The sequence below is a fragment of the Alternaria arbusti genome (assembly GCF_024043155.1).
Source record: "Alternaria arbusti strain BMP 1465 chromosome Unknown scaffold_2, whole genome shotgun sequence".
Classification (NCBI taxonomy): domain Eukaryota; kingdom Fungi; phylum Ascomycota; class Dothideomycetes; order Pleosporales; family Pleosporaceae; genus Alternaria; species Alternaria arbusti.
Window position 1 is genome coordinate 1,396,270 of NW_026249942.1, and position 18,425 is coordinate 1,414,694.

At 53.0% G+C, this 18,425-nt stretch overlaps 7 protein-coding genes across 7 annotated transcripts; 3 read left to right on the forward strand and 4 right to left on the reverse strand.

Moving 5' to 3' along the window:
* Positions 1-864: 864 nt before the first annotated feature.
* On the reverse strand, positions 865-1,695 carry J4E86_002054 (uncharacterized protein; the record flags this gene model as incomplete). Its single annotated transcript, XM_051442617.1, has 1 exon — positions 865-1,695. One exon carries the CDS (start codon positions 1,693-1,695, stop codon positions 865-867), a length of 831 nt encoding a protein of 276 aa, XP_051306205.1.
* Positions 1,696-3,797: 2,102 nt separating this feature from the next.
* On the reverse strand, positions 3,798-4,535 carry J4E86_002055 (uncharacterized protein; the record flags this gene model as incomplete). The annotated part of the gene is made up of 2 exons (XM_051442618.1): positions 3,798-4,129; positions 4,202-4,535. The coding sequence occupies 2 exons, from the start codon at positions 4,533-4,535 to the stop codon at positions 3,798-3,800; spliced, it is 666 nt and encodes a 221-aa protein (XP_051306206.1).
* A 315-nt stretch (positions 4,536-4,850) lies between these two features.
* On the reverse strand, positions 4,851-7,036 carry J4E86_002056 (uncharacterized protein; the record flags this gene model as incomplete). Its single annotated transcript, XM_051442619.1, has 3 exons — positions 4,851-5,528; positions 5,584-6,627; positions 6,674-7,036. The coding sequence occupies 3 exons, from the start codon at positions 7,034-7,036 to the stop codon at positions 4,851-4,853; spliced, it is 2,085 nt and encodes a 694-aa protein (XP_051306207.1).
* A 1,604-nt stretch (positions 7,037-8,640) lies between these two features.
* PTC2 (Protein phosphatase 2C 2) lies at positions 8,641-10,415 on the forward strand (the record flags this gene model as incomplete). The annotated part of the gene is made up of 7 exons (XM_051442620.1): positions 8,641-8,676; positions 8,819-9,125; positions 9,182-9,255; positions 9,303-9,387; positions 9,434-9,640; positions 9,692-9,934; positions 10,021-10,415. 7 exons carry the CDS (start codon positions 8,641-8,643, stop codon positions 10,413-10,415), a joined length of 1,347 nt encoding a protein of 448 aa, XP_051306208.1.
* Positions 10,416-11,315: 900 nt separating this feature from the next.
* On the forward strand, positions 11,316-12,740 carry J4E86_002058 (uncharacterized protein; the record flags this gene model as incomplete). Its single annotated transcript, XM_051442621.1, has 3 exons — positions 11,316-11,427; positions 11,483-12,397; positions 12,451-12,740. The coding sequence occupies 3 exons, from the start codon at positions 11,316-11,318 to the stop codon at positions 12,738-12,740; spliced, it is 1,317 nt and encodes a 438-aa protein (XP_051306209.1).
* Positions 12,741-13,256: 516 nt separating this feature from the next.
* J4E86_002059 (uncharacterized protein) lies at positions 13,257-14,408 on the forward strand (the record flags this gene model as incomplete). Its single annotated transcript, XM_051442622.1, has 4 exons — positions 13,257-13,278; positions 13,336-13,357; positions 13,414-13,909; positions 13,962-14,408. 4 exons carry the CDS (start codon positions 13,257-13,259, stop codon positions 14,406-14,408), a joined length of 987 nt encoding a protein of 328 aa, XP_051306210.1.
* Positions 14,409-14,822: 414 nt separating this feature from the next.
* On the reverse strand, positions 14,823-17,605 carry J4E86_002060 (uncharacterized protein; the record flags this gene model as incomplete). Its single annotated transcript, XM_051442623.1, has 6 exons — positions 14,823-14,852; positions 14,910-14,979; positions 15,094-15,566; positions 16,049-16,426; positions 16,521-17,322; positions 17,409-17,605. 6 exons carry the CDS (start codon positions 17,603-17,605, stop codon positions 14,823-14,825), a joined length of 1,950 nt encoding a protein of 649 aa, XP_051306211.1.
* Between the last annotated feature and the right edge of the window lie 820 nt (positions 17,606-18,425).

Consider the following 18,425-nt stretch of genomic DNA (forward strand, 5'->3'; position numbering starts at 1 on the left):
GGCGTGATGATAGCTATCGCAGCTGAGACGTCGCCGGCAGCACGCATGGAGTCTCGGAGTTGAAGCATATGAAGTCGGAGGAAACTGGCCGATGGAAGCTCGTGTGCCCACACGCCGAGTGGCTCACCCTGCCAGGGAGGGGAGGTAGGAGATGGGAATGGAGAGGGTGGCATGGGGCGAATCAGTGTCATCAGGACGAATGCTTTGGGTCTGAGGTCGATAGACACTGTGTACACCTCGGTCGACATCAGGTGCAGGATTTGGCTGGCGTAAAGTGAGACACATCGTATTGATAACCCGATGCCAATTAGATGCCATTTCAGAGTTTGCTGAGCTGGTGTGACTAAGTCATGAGGCGTGTGCTAATACGCATGTCGTTGCTTATAAGTTGCTTTGTCGGCAGCGCAATTCTGTCCGCACAAGTATCTTTCTCCGTTAAATATGGCAGCGAATTCGGCAGATAACCGACACAGTGTCGTCCTCATGAGACTCCGTTATCCCCTGAGCACGCCCGTTCCACGAAAATGGGTGGGTAAAACGGTTTACACCTACTCTGGAAGTGATGTAGTCCTGGGTCTCCCTCGTTTACATGCTGCGATGGACAACTTGTACGATAGGATGGAGCCGGGGAAGAACCGTCGACGATTTCAGATGAAAGATGCAGAGGACGCTGCCTTCATGTTGGCGGCCGGCGGGCCCGGTGTGGTATATGCTATCTGCGGTCGGTTCAAAGAGGGCGAGGAGGACAGGGACGTAAATCGATTGTATTGGACCGAGCAAATCGAGGTCGTCCAAGGATCTGACGGTGGCATACCCGCAGCGCAAGCGGCTTCTTAAAATTTCGATTGATTCGTCGCGTGGCATTCAGTCAGAGTCTTGTGATAGCAGCTTCACAGCGAATGTCTGCTCTCCAAAGACGTTCCTGAACGCGGCTATCCGCTTCTTGGTCATCCAAACTGTTAACACAGGTATTTTCTTCGTCTTGACCGTGTTGTTTTCATTTGACAGTTCATCCTTCTTTCGTGTGCTCTGTGTCTTCTCGACGTCCGCGTCACCCTTGTCCGTCGGCCTGGTTTTGATCTCTCGGTCAACCTCGACGCTCGTGAGCATTGTGTACATCCACCATGCCTCCTCCTTCCCATGCTTATCGTCCTCTCCACCACTCGGTGCCACAATGCGCCGGACCATATCAACGATGCCTACTAGCTTTGTTGTGCCCTCACCCTGTGCAGAAACGGCTATGATCACATCATCCTCTTTCAGGGCTTCCGGCATCTCGATTGTAGACGCTGGGTCTTTGTACGCGCCCAAATATGTCTTCAACCTGTTGATACCGGATTTGATGTTCTGGTTCTTCGAGAAGACGACGGGTACGATGTTCTGTGTGGCTCGCATGCGCTTCTGGGTTTCGAGGAGCTTGCGTAGCTCGGTAGGCAGCCGTGTCCATGGCTCGTAGAGAGAGGGATGGATCGTGGGAGGAGATGGTGGTTGCGATGGCTTCTCCGAGGCTGTTCCATTAATCTTATCTTGCGCCTTTCGCTTCTTGCCAGCTGTCGGTGCGTCCTCGGGTGCCCCAATGATGGGTAGGGTAGATCCTTCGCTCGAGTACGGCGGGCTCGCAGTCACCGTCGTGGTGTTGGCGTCTTTTTCGGCCGATGATGCGAACATCTCACTCATGCGCTTTGGGTTTCCCATTATGACCAATGAGGGGCGTACGATAGTCGAGGGCTGTGCAGTCAACGCGCGACTGCGATGACGAAGATTGGACGCGCCAAAAATCTCGAGACGCGCCGCCGGAGATACCAGATTGCGCTAGCTTATCGCCGGCTGTGCCGCCCATCTCTCTCGACCATCTGATCTTTCAGCACACACATACAATAATCTTTGTCACCGCGACTTTATATCGGATAACATCAAAGAAACATTCTCTCTCTTTGTGATCTGTACATCATGAACGACGATGTAGCTGAAAGTCTGGGTCGCTTGAGCCTCGCTACACATAGCCATCGTCAAATCGATACAGTGTATGTAAGTCATGCTAAGCTGTATAGATGTCAGGCTTACGATGGAAAGTGATCAGAGCCCTTATACACCACCATTTCTTCGTCTGCCAGCCGAAATTCGAGTCATGATTTACGAGCATGCGTTCATCAACGAGACGATACATGTACAACCGAAATCCACTGATCTACTTGGAGGCACATATCTCCTGCGGCGTAACGGGATTCCAAAACACCAGCAAATTATCTCTCTTTTGATGACTTGTAGACACATCAGAGAAGAAGCGACTCCTACATTCAACGAGCTAGTCACCTTTGACCTCACACTCTACTACAACTGCATGGCGGCCGTGTACGAACTAGGACCCGGCATTTGCCAAGCAATAAAAGCTATCAAAGTAGAGCCAAGGCTTGCAAAGCGTTTAGCGATAGGACTCCAACAAGGCGCGCCATCTAGCACTAACTACAGGCATTTGTTGCCTTCCTTACAGCAGGTGCATATTCAACAGACTTCTATATTCGGGCTACTCAGTATGAGCCCTGACTTGGCTGTGAGAGCTCTGCGACTATATTTCGGCAATAGCAACCTTGAGGTCATATTCAGCAGGATGTGAGCTCTCTCGCACGACCGAATGGAACTGTGGATCATCGCCTCTGCCACTCAGTGAATGTCTGCCCTGAACCCAACTCAGTGCACCACTAGCGGAACTAGTCCATGAATTAATAGCCTGGTAATCACAAGGTTTACTGTACTAGGTACATTATTCTTGACATTCCCGCTCAATAAAAACACGTCAACATGGATTCCAATCTGGTGGACCCGACGACAGAAAGCGCCACCGCCGAGGCTACTCTCGCTCATCGATACGAAGCCTCTGAACAAGGAGTCGTAGCCGACAGGAGCAGAAGCACTGAGATGTAGGTCATTTGCCGCAGTGAGCCATATGCTTCCACTGACAGCGCTCTAGCGTCCGGACCGTCCAGCAGCCCTTCCGTTTCCTCGACCTACCCACGGAACTCCGACTCATGATTTACGACTACGCCTTCGACAGGAAATGCATATACCCCACGCGTTCGCGCCGTTCTCAGCCCCCAGTGCACAGCCGTCACTTTCCAGGAGCCTTCAGCCTTCTATTCTCTTGCCAAACGATACGCAACGAAGCAAGGGACTTCATCTACAAACACCGTACCTTTGACCTTCAATGTTATTATGACCTCCCAACAGCGCTTCAAAATCTAGGGGCGGAATTCTGCGGATCCATCACGGCTATCAGGATCGAAAAGATGGGTCTTTTCCGTCCAGCTCTCTATTTTTGTGTCGCCCCATGGAACGCTGATGACTACTCCCGGTTTATCAAGCGGTACTATCCGCGGCTACATGAGGCTCAACTGGTGACTTTACGATGGGGAAATGTGACGCGAACACTCCGGGAAGACGTTGCCGCCCAGCTCAGGGATGTCGAAACATTGCTTGCGGAATGTCGAATTACGCTGAAATCAAGTCTACTCTAAGACTAGGACTCGGATGCAATGCGCATCAGAGCTCGGCGCCGTCGACGTTAAATGCTCATCCGCACACGGCTTCCAGTCTTCAACGATATGCCGAGCACCTGGCAGCCAGCAGACGACATGGGCGTATGGGATCGGTGGAAATGTGAGTGTATAGACACCTGGCGAATACGTACCCGGTATATCATATTAGAAATGATGGGATAAGATGTCCAGGGATAGACGCCTTCTTAAAGGATGAACTTCGATGTACCCACTACCATACTCACAACCTTTCCTTTCATTTACTCACTTCCTCCGATAAATCGCCGCGTCAATCCCCACCGCATCTTTCATAACCTTCATCGTCCACTCACTAATTGGCTCAAAAGCCTTGACCGTGTCCCCCAGCTGCTCACCCTCCCCGAACTCATGAATAGCCAGGAAAGACAACTCTTGCTTCTTCCCACCCTCATCTGAAGAACCAGACTCTTGCGAGACAAGTGCATACCGACATGTGCGCAGCCAAGCTGGTTGCTCAGACGTTTGCTGATTATGCTCCTCACGGTACCAAGCATCCAGATCCTCGGCGCCGGTGGGTGAGGGTTGCATGAGTGCTATCATGATAGTCGTCGCAGGTTCTACAATGTTGAAAGTCAGCGAATGGCACCTCTCATCTCCGTCTCTAGTCAAAGTACAACGTGCAGACATACCACCACTCTTCGCCGGACCAAAGATCTGGACTTCAGAATACGTTCTGACATCCCACTCTCCACCCGCACTCTCGCCGTCAAGAAACTTCAACATCTGCTTTATATTCACGCGTGCCAGGTCTTCTGTGTCGCATACGAAGAGATGCTGTTTGTCGTATTGTGCATTGGCGGCTTTGTATTGCGTTGCTGATTTGATGCCGAGAACATTTCCTGTTATGGCCGTGGACAAGAGTGCGAGCTTGTCGTCCGGTTGTGCTTCATTACCTCCGGCTGAGGTGGGTTTGAGAAAAGCGAGGAGGACGCCAGCGCTTGTGGTGGGCTCTGAAGGGGCCATGCTGAGCGTAGATATCTAAAATTATCTGGGGTGGGATTGTAGAGTAGGAGAACGTGACAATACGTTCGGAACGGAGAGGAAAAGGTATGTTTCGGGGTGGTATATAGTAGATGAGGTTGCTGTGTACACCATGGAGGGTAAGCGTATGCCGTGTCTCCACTTCCCGGATCAAATTACCCGTTGGCTTCCTCTCGGCCTACTAGTTATACGCGCATGCGTTACAACAAAACATGATTTCGATGGGCAGACTTCTTTAACATCAAGTTCGCTGTTCTATTCAAATACAATTACATATATACAACGACATGCCTTCTCCTACAACTTGCTCTTCTCGATGCGCTTGAACAAGACATCGCTATCCGGGTATGGGTCGACGGTGTAATTGTTAAGCGGGTTGAGTTCGCTGGCCCTGTAGAACATATCCTCGTAGACTTTTCCGTCTGCGCGACCCAGACTGCTGTCCAAGACCCAGTCGTCAAAGCCCCATGCATCCACAAGCCTGACAGCGTGTGGTCGGATTTCCTTGAGCAGGTTCATGACAGTGTTGGTCCTCGCGAGCGAAATCTGATGCTTGCTGCATGCGCCGGAAGCGTAGAATTCGGAACCTTCCTGCTCAAGTGTGTGCAGAGCGAAGAGGCGGAACAGCTTCATCAGCACGTCGACAATGTTCTTGTCAACGTTGCCTGCCTTTGCGATGTTCCTGAGCGCAGACAGGTTGTTCTTTACAACCATGTACTGTGCGTGGGCCTTGCTGAGGCGGTAGAAGTCGACGAGCAGATCGTTCCAGGGCTTCTTCTGCTCGTCACGGTGCTTGCTGGCTTCGAAGGTAAGGAACGACACGCGCCAAGCAAAGGCATTGACAAGATCGTCGTCGTCGCCAATAACGTCGAATGCGCAGCCAATGTCGCGGCGTGCATGGAATTGAGAAAGAATCTGAGTGGTGTCGTTCGTCGGCTTTTCTCCCTTGAGTACGGAACGGGCGGACTTGAGCATCTAAAGCAAAGGTTAGGAAGGCTGATCGCAGTTTAGCTAAGTATAAAAGACTTACGTATCGCGCGACTTGCTGGGTCAACATGTAGTTGTCACCCTCCCATGTGGTAGTGGGCAGGTAGTCAGAGTACCACGGCCCGATACCGCTGAAGCTTGAGTAGCCGTGACCACCACAGGCTCGTCGGCAGACCTCGAGACCCTCTGCTGCGATCGAACTGCTAAGCGACTTCAATGCGCATGAAGAAGCGTGCAGGTCTGCTAACATGTCGCTACCTGATTGCACCTCCTCTGGCCCAGCTCCGCGTTTGCTTGGTGCATTGGTGGCGTTGCCCTGGGCGATCCTCTTCTGGTTCTCCTGGTACATATCCATCATCGACTTTCCGGTGAAATGCAAAGCAAAGGTAGCGGCGAGAAGAGGAAGCAACCGAATCTGCACCATAGTGTAGTTCAGAACAGCAGTCTCAGCCTCACCAGCGGGAGCATCTCGGTCCTGGAATTGCCGTCGCACAGCGCAGTAACGGGTTGCGATAGTAACACCGCGAGCCAGCACACTACCGGCTTGCATGACGATAGTCGATCGAACCCATGTAAGGGTTCCATAGACGAGGGAAGGCGCGCCACGGCGTCCGAACTTGTTTGTGTTGGGGTCAACGAATGTGTAACGAGCCAGCATGCTGATGTGGGGAATCTTGACGTGGTTGAAGAGAAGGAAACCGTTGTCCATGGTGTTGTAACCGAACTTGGGACCAATGTCTCCAATGTGGATGTTGTCGAGCGGCTCGTGTGTCTTCAGGTCACGGATCTGGACGCAGAATGGAGTCGGCCCATATGATTTGCCATCAATGATGAGCTGAGCCATGACTACCGCGTGGTTAGCTGTGCGACCTAGGGATCCAATCCACCATTTGCTGGCGGTCAGATGTGGGGAGTGGATGGTGAAGGTCTTGTCCTCCTTGTTCCAGGTGGCGGTTGTTTCAAGTCCTCGAACGTTAGAACCATGGCCAAGCTCAGTCTGAGCATAACATCCGATGATCTCGTAGTTGTTGGCCTTGGTAAGCCACTTTTCCTGCTGCTCCGGCGTACCCTGACCTTCAAGTGTAACCTGCATAGTGAGTAGAAGTCGCGCGGAGACAGAATATGGCGCGTACCTTGAACATAGAGTCGTGGAGTCCGTATGGTCCGGGTTCGCCAACAAGTTCTGTAGCAGTCCGGAACTCGTCAAAAGACCAGTTGTGTTGCTTCTTCAAGATTCTGAGTCTCTTCTCCCTTGCAAGCGCCCTCTCGAATCTGTCGATCCTTCCCATGAAGTAGTTCTGCGACTTGTCGAAGACCTTCTCTGACTTGAGAATGTCAAGGATCTTGTTCCTCCTGTCGATGACATCTTGCGTATGTAGGAGGACTTCTAGCTCCTGGACGGGTACATTGGAGTTTTCGCGTTCAGCCTTGAGCAATTCGTGGCCTTGAATGCCCGAAGGCTTCAGCTGCTTGACCCAGTCCGGTGTTGGCTTCATTGTGATAATAGATCGATGATGGAGATGATGGGAAGAGAGTGTGTTTGGAATGATGATTAAGTAGGATGGCGATCTTGCGCTACCTCGGACAGCCGAGGTTCAAATTTGGGCTAAGCCATATTCGACAATGATACCACGATCGGACCGTGCGACGGCTTATACGTGCGCTTCTGATAGATAATCTCATGAAAGTGCCGAAGCCAATGCCCCGAGCAGATGGCGAAGGAAGTTGGCGATACGGAGTTCTGTCATTTGCGCTGTCGCCCTCATCGTGGGGCTTTTAGTGCATATTTAAAGAACATTTGGGGTTTCCGGGGTACCGGGGTCCTCCGGCGGTACGCTCATCTCGCAGAAGCAACACTGAGTCAGTGCCATGAGAGTATTTCAGATGTTTGGTGTTGCCGCACTGTATCAAAAGAACCTCGGCAGCCCAGGCCAAGAGTCCTCGTTATAGCTTTTCCATGGATGATATATGGGGAGTTTCAGGACCACGTTGCACAGGTATCTTGTGATCCCAGTTACCCACGCAGCTGCTCATACGCAGCCACGACATGGTGCCGCGCCAAAATGGGCCGCTTTTTGGCGGCTCACAGCTCCTGCCTCGCGCTACGGTGGAACGTATATCGCGAGTTTCGGGAGTGTTGTGTAGGAGGAAGCAACATGTTGCGTGCCAATCGGTCGGGTAGTACTAATCCGTCGTAGTGCATCCTCAGAGCCCGACACGGAATCTGGACCCTGGGAATTGTCGCGCCGCAACGCGGCTGAGCAAGTGTTGCCCTTTCTATCGCGTTCACGGGACCAATTTCATGTGCAGCAAACAAGTTCTTTCCGAACCGTACTACTACGTCTAAACCCTGAATGTATGCACGATCTTTGGGAATTCAGCATAGCTGTGTAGAATAGACGGCCGACATTCAGGGTGCTTGATGCGGGACAGGTACAACTTGAGGAAGAGGGCTTCGTGTATCGAGTGATGGAGCTATGCCCCAGCCAGAAAGGACGATCAGCTCCAGTGCATCGAGGCCAGGCGGCGGCTGCTGTTGAGGCGCTGATAGGGGTGCTCAGGGCTTTGTGCGTGGCACGCGAGCTCTTGCACAAGTAAGCAAGCATCTAGGCGCCGGCTGCCTCGCCTTAGCAGAGCACCGCCCGGAAAGATGCACGACTAGGCAGCCATTGGCAAGCTGAGCGCGTACTCAGTCAGGAGGGCGCAATCCACAGCGACAGGAGCTGGTGGGGGAAACGGGACTGCAGAAAATGCGGCGGCGTCATCGTTTCTGGCCTCGACCTAGCCACACCCACTAGCCCGCACGGGCCCGGCCTGACAGGTAGAGCAGCGTCACTCTTTGCCTACAACACCATCCGGCCTGTTTACCCCCGCGAGCTAGAGCACGCAATTCTTTTCTCCTGTCCTCTTCCTAAGGACCTACACGACGCCCACCACACACGCCCGGCCACTTACCCAGTCGCCCCTGCGCCTAGCCACATCTGAAATCCCCCCACACACCAGCAGCGCAGTTTGGAATTCTATGCCCCTAGGGAGACCCGCGATCAACCTCAGACTTCCCCTCGTCTCCTCGCACAGGTCCTTGTAGGCACCGGACAACATGGGTCAGACACTCTCAGAACCCGTCGTTGACAAGGTAATTGCCTCCCAATGCTGGCCCCCCGCCCCCGCACCTGCGCTACTCCTCGCTCTATTCGGCAGCAGTCGCCTGCATTGAGCTGCACGGCCGCGCAGGTTATCCTTCACATTAACACGACGCTAATACGCTGCTTGCACAGAAATCCGAAAACGGCGATGGCGAGTCACTCATCTACGGCGTGTCGTCGATGCAGGGCTGGCGGATCAGCATGGAGGACGCGCATGCCACCGTACTAGACTTTGCAGGTGAAGCAGGCAAACCCACTGGCAACGACAAGCGACTCGCCTTCTTCGGCGTATACGACGGACACGGTGGTGACAAGGTGGCCTTGTACGCTGGCGAGCAGCTGCACCAGATTGTCGCGAAGCAGGAGGCTTTCAAAGAGGGCGACATCAAGAAGGCTCTACAAGATGGTTTCCTCGCCACAGACCGCGCCATCTTGAGTGGTATGTTTTTCAGGGCACATTTCTGTAGTCGACAAGTGGCTGACTCACGCGAATAGATCCCAAGTACGAAGAGGAGGTATCTGGCTGCACTGCGTCAGTCGCCGTCCTTTCCAAAGACAAGATCTACGTCGTACGTTGACCCATACAACATTCCTTGGCCAATTCTCACATCAACAGGCCAACGCAGGTGACTCGCGTACTGTCCTAGGCGTCAAGGGAAGGGCTAAGCCGCTCTCTTTCGACCACAAGCCCCAGAATGAGGGTAAGAAACACAGATGACCAAGGCAAGCAGCACTAACATCTATTAGCTGAGAAGGCACGTATCCAAGCCGCAGGTGGTTTCGTCGACTTTGGCCGTGTCAACGGTAACCTGGCTCTATCGCGCGCGATAGGTGACTTCGAGTTCAAGAAGAGCGCCGATCTTCCTCCCGAGCAGCAGATAGTTACTGCCTTCCCGGATGTTGAGATACATGATATCAACCAAGATGACGAGTTCTTGATCGTCGCCTGCGATGGTAAGATAGTACAACCTGCTATGCTCGTGCGCTCTTATTGACTCCATACAGGTATCTGGGATTGCCAGTCTTCTCAAGCCGTCGTCGAGTTCGTTAGGCGCGGAATTGTCGCAAAGCAGGATCTTGCTTCCATTTGCGAGAACATGATGGACAACTGTCTGGCTTCAAACAGCGACACGGGAGGTGTTGGCTGTGACAACATGACCATGACTGTTATTGGTCTTCTACAAGGAAGGACGAAGGAGCAGTGGTACGAGGACATCGCAAAGCGGGTTGCGAATGGAGAGGGTCCATGTGCGCCGCCAGAGTACGGCAAGTCAGAAGATCCAGCCAAGTCCGCCTCAGAGAGCGAGTAGTTCAGTTCTAATATAATTGTGTAGCCGAGTTCCGCGGTCCCGGCGTTCACCATCGCATTGACGATTCCCCTGATGACATCGACATGGACTTGGACAGTCGATTCCGGCCGAACAACGGCAACGGCGGTCGCATCATCCTTCTCGGCGACGGTACCGAAGTCTCGACTGGAGACAATGACGGCGAGATGTTCGACAACGAGGACGAAGACAAGGATCTGGATTCGCAAGTCAACAAGTACAACCAGGACGCCAACGCCAAGTCTCGCGAGGATCGCGAAGGCACGCCAGGCCCTCAGCACGAGAGCAAAGTCCAAGTGACTGAGTCGCCCTCATCTGTACAGACGGAGAAGTCCGACGCTCCCGAGTCCCAGACCGATAAGAAGCCTGAGGCAGGCACAACCAAGACGAGCGAGAAATAGCTTGTCCTCACTTGACTTGGCCACGATTAATGATGTTTGGCTCGAAGGGCTCAGTTTCGATGCATGATGATATGCAATGTCTCTCTTATGGATGTTTTGCAAGCGACGATGGGTACGTTGGTTTCCTGTAGAATCAAACGACGGGTCATGGAAACGAGCCTCATAGATCGCAAGCGGGCAGATTTACGAAATGATACCTGGCGGGCTCGGCCTTCGCCTTCCACTTTACCTAGCTATCACTTTGTTCATGATACAATGGTTTTACCAAGATGGTGTTTATCGCGACCTTCATCCGTGTCTAAACTGGAAGCGTATGCAGTGCCCTCATGACATCACTTCTATCAGCCGCGTTCTAAGGCATAGTAGAATGCGTGTTGCATCAGATAGCGCCCAGTTCCTTGTCTTTATGCGTCTACTTATTGCTGGCAAACAAGCTTTCAGATGCCCCACTCTCCCGCTCTTAGGTCGATTTTCGACGCGCACCTAATCCAGGTGTCATCTTGACAGTCATCGTCAACGGACACGTATAGACTCCGATCTTAGAAGGTGACTCACAGCCGAGTGTGTCAATCGATAGCGAGGTCTGTGTTCCAGCCATGCTACATGGAATTGCCGTTCGCATTGCCGTCCGCGAGTCCGGAGATAAGCTTGAGGTCAGGGTCCAGTCCGAGCAGCATCACCTTTCGTCATAATTTGCGACAGCTGTGCAAGCGTCACAATTATGGCGTGGATCCGAGAGTGCCGGTGGTACATTGCTAAAAGCAATATCAACGTCTATTTTTGATATTCTCGATTCAAAAGACAAAGTGAAACAATCATTACCTTCAATTACCTTCAAGATCCATTATCGAGCTCCTTCCTCAATTGCTCCGACGTTGTACCTGACTGGCCACTTGCATCATGGACCCTGTAAATCCCAACCAAAAGGCCCGAACCACGCAGCAATACGCCTTGTTTCAGCGGAAGAACTTTTGGAAATCCAATGAGGGCGAAGTACCAGTGTTCAACACAGGTAAGTATGCTTCACGTTCTGTCACCATCGCGCAAAGCTGATGTACTGTACATAGAACCGGGCAAACTCGAAGAATTAGCAAAGGAGAAACTCAGCCAAGGTGGCTGGTTCTACGCGTCTTCAAATGCCGGCCAATCGCACACCCATACCGTAAACAGACAAGCGTTCTACCGACATCGAATTATTCCGCGTATGCTGGTAGATACCAACCAGCGCGACACTGCGACCGAGATCTTTGGACACAAAGTGCCTGCGCCGATTGCATTTGCGCCTGTTGGTATCAACAAGATCTACAACCCAGAGGGCGAGCTACCCGTAGCAAGAGCCGCAGGCGCCTTGGGGCTACCATACTGTCTCTCGACAGCAGGCTCACAGAGCATAGAGGACGTAGGCCATGCCAACGATGAGGGCGTGAGGAAAGGACAAGGCGACACAGGTACCGCTGCCGGTGGCGGCGAGAAGGGGGTGAGATTCTTCCAGCTCTACATGCCGCACAATGATGAGCTCACTCGATCGCTCCTCCAACGTGCCGTGAGCAGCGGCTTCACAGCCTGCATCCTGACGCTTGACACTTGGCAGCTTGGATGGCGGCATGACGATGTCGCAAATTCAAATTACGCCTTCTACCACGGGCTTGGTGCGGATCTGGGCCTTACTGATCCCGTCTTCCAGAAGAGGCTCAAGGAAAAGGGCATTGACCCCAAGACACAGCCCAACGAAGCTGGCGCGCTCTGGATCGATAACGTATGGCATGGACGCGCGCATACGTGGGAGAAGGCTGTGTGGGCGATGAAACTATGGAAGGAGCTCAGTGGTGGCAAGCCGTTTTCTTTGAAGGGCATTCAGAGTGTGGACGATGCGAAGAAAGCTGTTGATCTGGGCTTCGATGGCATCGTAGTCAGCAACCACGCTGGAAGACAAGTCGATGGCGCGGTCGCAAGTCTTGATGCTCTTGAGAATATTGTTGATGGTACGTTCAGTGTATCCTGTCTCTTGTTACTGCATAGCTAACAAAGTCTCCAGCTGTCGGCGACAAAATCTACATCATGTTCGACTCTGGCGTCCGTTCCGCATCCGACGTCTTCAAAGCGCTCGCTCTGGGCGCAAAGTTCGTATTCGTTGGCCGTCTGTGGATCTGGGGCCTTTCGATCATGGGCGAGACGGGAGTTGACCATGTTATGCGCGGTCTACTAGCTGATCTGGACATCTTGATGAATGTTGGAGGGTTCAAGAATGTCGGAGAGATTACGAAAGATGCGCTGGAGAGTGGACCGAAGAGTTATCCGCTTATGCATACAGCTAGTAAGCTGTAGGCTGCTGAGGTCTTGGGATCATATAGCTATTCAACGCGTCTTTGCGTACCCGGGTCTCATGTAGACAGGCACTCGAAATACCATCTACCTAGGTAGTGTTGTGTATATCCAGCTTGTGTTTTGTGTTGTGCGATAAAGCGCTCAACCCTGATTCCCGCGAAGGCACTAGAGTACGGCTTCTACACCACGTGCCTGACACTCGTAACAAGTGTGACCTTCACACAAGCACAGTCACGACATCTGAATTCACCATTCACCATGAGGAGCTTACATAGCGCTAGGCCGCTATAGGCTGACCGCCATAGGGCTGAAGTGGTCCAAGCACTCCCGAACAAGACCAACTCCAACTCCCCTCAACGCGCAAAGCTCTCCAATCGTGATCGCAACTTCGCGCGCGTCATGTTCTGCAGTTGTCGCGCATACTAACACCGTCGCATTGATTGTACTACTACGGATTTCCGGTATACACAAAAGTTCATCCCTAATTCGTAACTAGAGAGAGACCCTGTAATCAAGATGTCGGTCATTCTATGCACAGGTACGTCGAGCTGCCAACCCCACATTTGGCAGACAAACGACTAACATCCAATTGCAGCCGGTTACGACCATACCATTAGGTTCGCACGCGTCCCATGCGCCATTGGCAGCCATTCGTACTGACTCCGACGACTAGATTCTGGGAAGCGCTCTCCGGTATATGCTCCCGGACTATCCCGCACCCCGACTCCCAAGTCAACCGCCTTTGCATCTCGCCCGACAAGCGATACCTCGCCGCCGCCGGTCACCACACGGTCAAGCTTTACGATATCAAGTCCACAAACCCGAACGCGATCCTTACCTTCGACGGTCACACCTCCAACATCACCGGTGTCGCGTTCCACTGCGAGTCCAAGTGGCTGGTCACCTCGTCTGAAGATGGCACGGTCAAGATCTGGGACACGCGATCAGGCAACGTTCAGCGCAACTACACTCATGGTGTTCCAGTCAACGATGTCGTCATCCATCCAAACCAGGGAGAGCTCATCAGCTGCGACCGCGGTGGTAACGTGAGGATCTGGGACTTGGGAGAGAATAAGTGCTCTCACCAGCTCATTCCAGAGGACGACGTCAGCGTGGCTAGTGTTACGGTTGCAAGCGACGGAAGCATGGTCTGCGCAGGCAACAACGCCGTGAGTCTCCCCGGATGAAGTTGTCCCAATGTTTGCTAACACCGCATGTTAGGGCAACGTCTACGTTTGGCGCATGATCCAGCGCAGCGATACCACCTCGATCCTCCCCATCTGCAAGTTCGTGGCCCATACAACCTACATCACCCGCGTCCTCCTGTCCCCCGATGTCCGTCATCTAGCCACGTGCTCCGCCGACCACACAGCGCGTATCTGGTCCGTCGATCCCACCGCTCCTCACAACGTCACGCCTACCGACAACTTGCCGGCAGCTAGCGAGCGCGACCCGGCTGCCTTCCCTCTAGAGACTACGCTACATGGTCATCAGAGGTGGGTCTGGGATTGTGCCTTCTCCGCCGATAGCGCCTACCTCGTCACCAGCTGCTCAGACCACTACGCAAGGCTGTGGGAGCTTGGTAGTCAGAGCATCATCAGGCAGTACAACGGACATCACCGTGGTGCTGTCTGTGTCGCGCTCAACGACACGGCCGTTGGCAACTAGGAGATTCACACTCTACGCATGGCCGATTGGCATGACGTGATACCCGTCACCCTAGCGTGTGAAGGATGAGGGACACAAGGATTCCGGCATTTGCATCAGCGTTGGCGTTTCGGCACGAGGGGATGGAATGGTAATGAGTTAATGACACTTTGGCGTTTACGGCGAATGAGGTAACTTCTAATATGGATGCGGGAACGGGTCACCAAGGTCATCAAAGTTTCGCATCGACGCAAAAGCGACGATACGCCTGGAAAATGTGTTATAGCAGACAGAACAAAAAATCTGAAACGGAAATTTCCACTACGAACTCTCAATGGCCACTGACACAGGCATAACAACCGCGAGACAGATCCAATTCACGGCCGCTGACTCTCCTCATGAAGTGGTCGCCAGTTGCACAGAGCTGTACCTAGCTTATGGGCACTCCTTCTTTGCGCAGGCGTCCTACCAGTATGTTAGTGTCTTCCATCAGCTCTGCGCGCTTCGAAACCTTCAACTTACATAGTTCTTAATCTTGCTCTGCACGCACGCATCGAAACCAACTTTCTTCTCGCACAAACACGATACGTGCCTACATTACACCGTTAGCATCGAGCTCAAACTCATACCAACGCGATAAATGCAGAGATTGTAGTATGAGCCGGATCAAACGTACATATCCCACTCCTTCTGACACTTCACACACCCTGCCGGCTCAGCCCTCTTCTTACACCCCTCCACGCTTTTGCCTTCCATTCCCTGTCCCTGTCCCCTCTTCACGTTAAGGCTGGTATCCGCACTCTCGTCCTCCGCCGCATTCTCACTCGCAGCGTCTAGCACAAGAGCCAGCTCCTCTGCTTCTTTCTCAGCAGCTGCGTCGTAGTACGTAGACGAGTCATATTTATCAGGAACCGCGTTGGCAAGGGCGCGCTTGTCGGACATCTGAGGAGAAGAGGAGCCGATGCCGCCGCCAGGGAGGTCGCTGTCGGGAAGCATGTTGTCGACCATTTGGCCGGAGCCGGAGCCAGAGACAGGGTCAGGGTAGAAGGCTGTGGGGAGGGGAGGAGGGGGGTTGGAGGCGTGGACTGGGGCGGCGGCTACCAGAGCGCTGAGGGTTGTGAGGAGGAAGAATGTAGGCCTCATTGTTACGTGGTTGTAGGTGTGGTATAGTATGGCTGTCTGGGTAAATGGGAGCGTGCGAGTCTAGAAAACAAGAAGGTATAGGGAGGGCGGTGGCATTTATGCCTAGGAACTCGCTGTCGGTCTTCACGTCACCAGCTGTCATGACTCGAACTATCAATGTCCTTGACATCACACTCCATGAACAGACACGTAACGCTGTACGGTGACTAAATTCTAGTGTACGATCCTTCAAAGTACCCCCTCGATCACCGATCCCGCCGCCTCTCTTCAAACCTCCTAACACTATCCCTAACCCCGAACCCATCCTTCAATAACCCACCTACGTCTTCCAACCCCAACCCCGCCGTCTCAGGATATATCCTCCAAATGACAATCTCCGCAACCACACAGACCACGGCGTACAACGCAAACGTTCCCACAGGGGTGAAGATATTCATCATGGGCAGAAAAGTGATCCCAATAAAAGTATTCGACCCCCAATTCGTAGCCGTCGACAACGCAGACCCAAGCGACCTTACAGACAGGGGAAAGAGTTCAGATTGCTGCCAAGGAACGTTACCCATGCCTATCGCGTAACCAGCAACATATGTTATCATGGAGAAGAGGATGACTAGGGGCCATATCTTGTTGTTATCGCCGGCAATGGCAGTGGCGGTAGCGGAAGCTTCCTCGGTGGGAAGGTCGATGAAAAGGAATGCGATGGCGCAGAGTGCGAGACCGATAATCATGATGGGTACGGACCAGAGGAGGATACGGCGGCGTCCGATGCGGTCGATGTAGTGGAAGGCTACGAGTGTGAAGAGAAAGTTTGTGATGGCGATGGAGAGGGAGGTTAGGGTTGGTGATTCGAAACCGACGAGGCGGAATATTGTGGCGGAGAAGTACATTAAGGAGTTCTGGGGGTGGTGTTAGCAGTCATTCCATACTCTGATACGTTCCAGTGGTCTTAGTGGGGATATCTGTTGCTTGGACGTGAAGGAGGGGACTTACAAAGCCGCACAGTTGCTGGAAGCCTTGAAGCATACAGGCAATAATCAAGGCTCTACGGTTCCCTCCGATGACTATCAGTTGAGAGAAGCTGTCTTGCACCCTCTCCTTCTTAGCTCTCCAACCGATCTTAGCCATGTCAGGAGTCCCTCGCAGTCCAGCCGCATCCTCCTCCTCTTCAATCTCCTTCTCTACCCGCCTCAAAACGGCGTTCACCAGCTTCGTCCCACTTTCCTCACTTTTGTACACACGCCCCAATACCCTCTTCGCTTGTTGCGTCTTTCCAGCCTTGACGAGATATCGCGGTGTCTCCGGCAAAAAGAACAGCATAACGAACTGTATGGCAGCCGGTAAAGCCCCCAAACCCACCATCCATCTCCACCCATGCAATCTTTCCGAGAACAACCACCCGACAATATAAGCAACGACCTGCCCCCCAGTAATAAACAAACTGCTCACTACCACCAGTCGTCCCCGGAAAGGGCTAGGGCTGAGCTCCGAGATATACAGCGGTACAACGAACGACGCGCTTCCAACTGCTGCGCCGACGATAGACCGACCCACGATCATGCCGCCCACACTGCTTGTCCATGCCTGCAACAGGGCGCCGAGTATGAAGAGAATGTCTGCAACGAGGATCACGGTTTTGCGTCCGTATGCATCGGCGAGGATACCCGTTAGGGGCGAGGCGAGGAGTGCGAAGAACGAAGTGCAAGACGTAATCAAGCTCTTGTCGAGGGTGGTCAGGGGACGGGAGGAGAGATCGGTGTTTATGGAGATGAGGGTAGAGGATATAACACCGGTGCTGTGCAGCGTCAGTATAGCGTTACTTCCATTTTCTGTAGATGCCATGGCATGGCGCAAAAGATCGCAGGAATGGATGCGACATACTCATATCCAAATAGTAGCCCTGAGACCCCGGCGCATATAGTCAGACACCATATGAACAGGCCTGGGGATACCAAGGCACTCTCATCCACCTCATCCTCTCTGATACTCGCGTCGTCGGCTTCATCGTAGCGGTCGCGTGCATCGTTCGGAACGCGGCGGTCGTTGGAGATCAAGGGCTCGGCTGCAGCGTCATTCATGCTGTCTAGTTCTACGTCTTCATCTGAGCGCGGCATACAGCACACACATACATAGGAAGCGTGTTCGGGAGAGAGAGCAGGACGGGGCGCTGGTGGAGGTTATCTGGGGTAGTGTCGGAATGGCCGCGGGAGTGCGGAATGCTCGAGACACGCTAGTGGGTGGGCCAGATCTGTGCCTGGTGATCCATGTCACCTGCAGAGCAGGCGGTACCAGCGGCACCAGGAGATGCCAGAATTTGTGTTGCTTGCCGCCTACATAGAAGTCTGTCCTCCAAGTTATGTTTTAAGCTCAAGGATCAAGTATACAATCCTGTATGCTGTGTTCTGTCTACGATATAAGGTCGCGACATGGACTCGGCCATTCTTTTGTGGCGGGTCATTGCAGGCACATAAACGAGGTTTGTGAACTTATAGTATTGATAGTATTCCAGCAGCATGTGCTCACATGAGCCTGCTCTGCTTGCTAGTAATTTTCCACCCCACCCCTGAACGCTGCCTCGAGGACGGAAACGCCAAAGCGATTCTCATGACTTGCTCCTTCCTGGCGCGTTGCGATCGCGTGTAGCGTAGCGATCGTCCCGATTCCCTCCCTCTCTTGTCCCATATTGCATGCCCATGACCTGCAAGGTTGTCGTCCGTACCATGATCTTTTATGCACCCATCATGCCCAGTCAACGCCTGTCGCTATGCCTCCGGCCACTTATCATGGTGACTAATCAACCCACCCACGCTAAGCGCGTAGCAAAATTTGGTAAAACAGGCAAGGAGAGCATGTAATGAAGGTCAGGCAGCAGACGCTGCGGGCGCCGCTTGTTTGCGG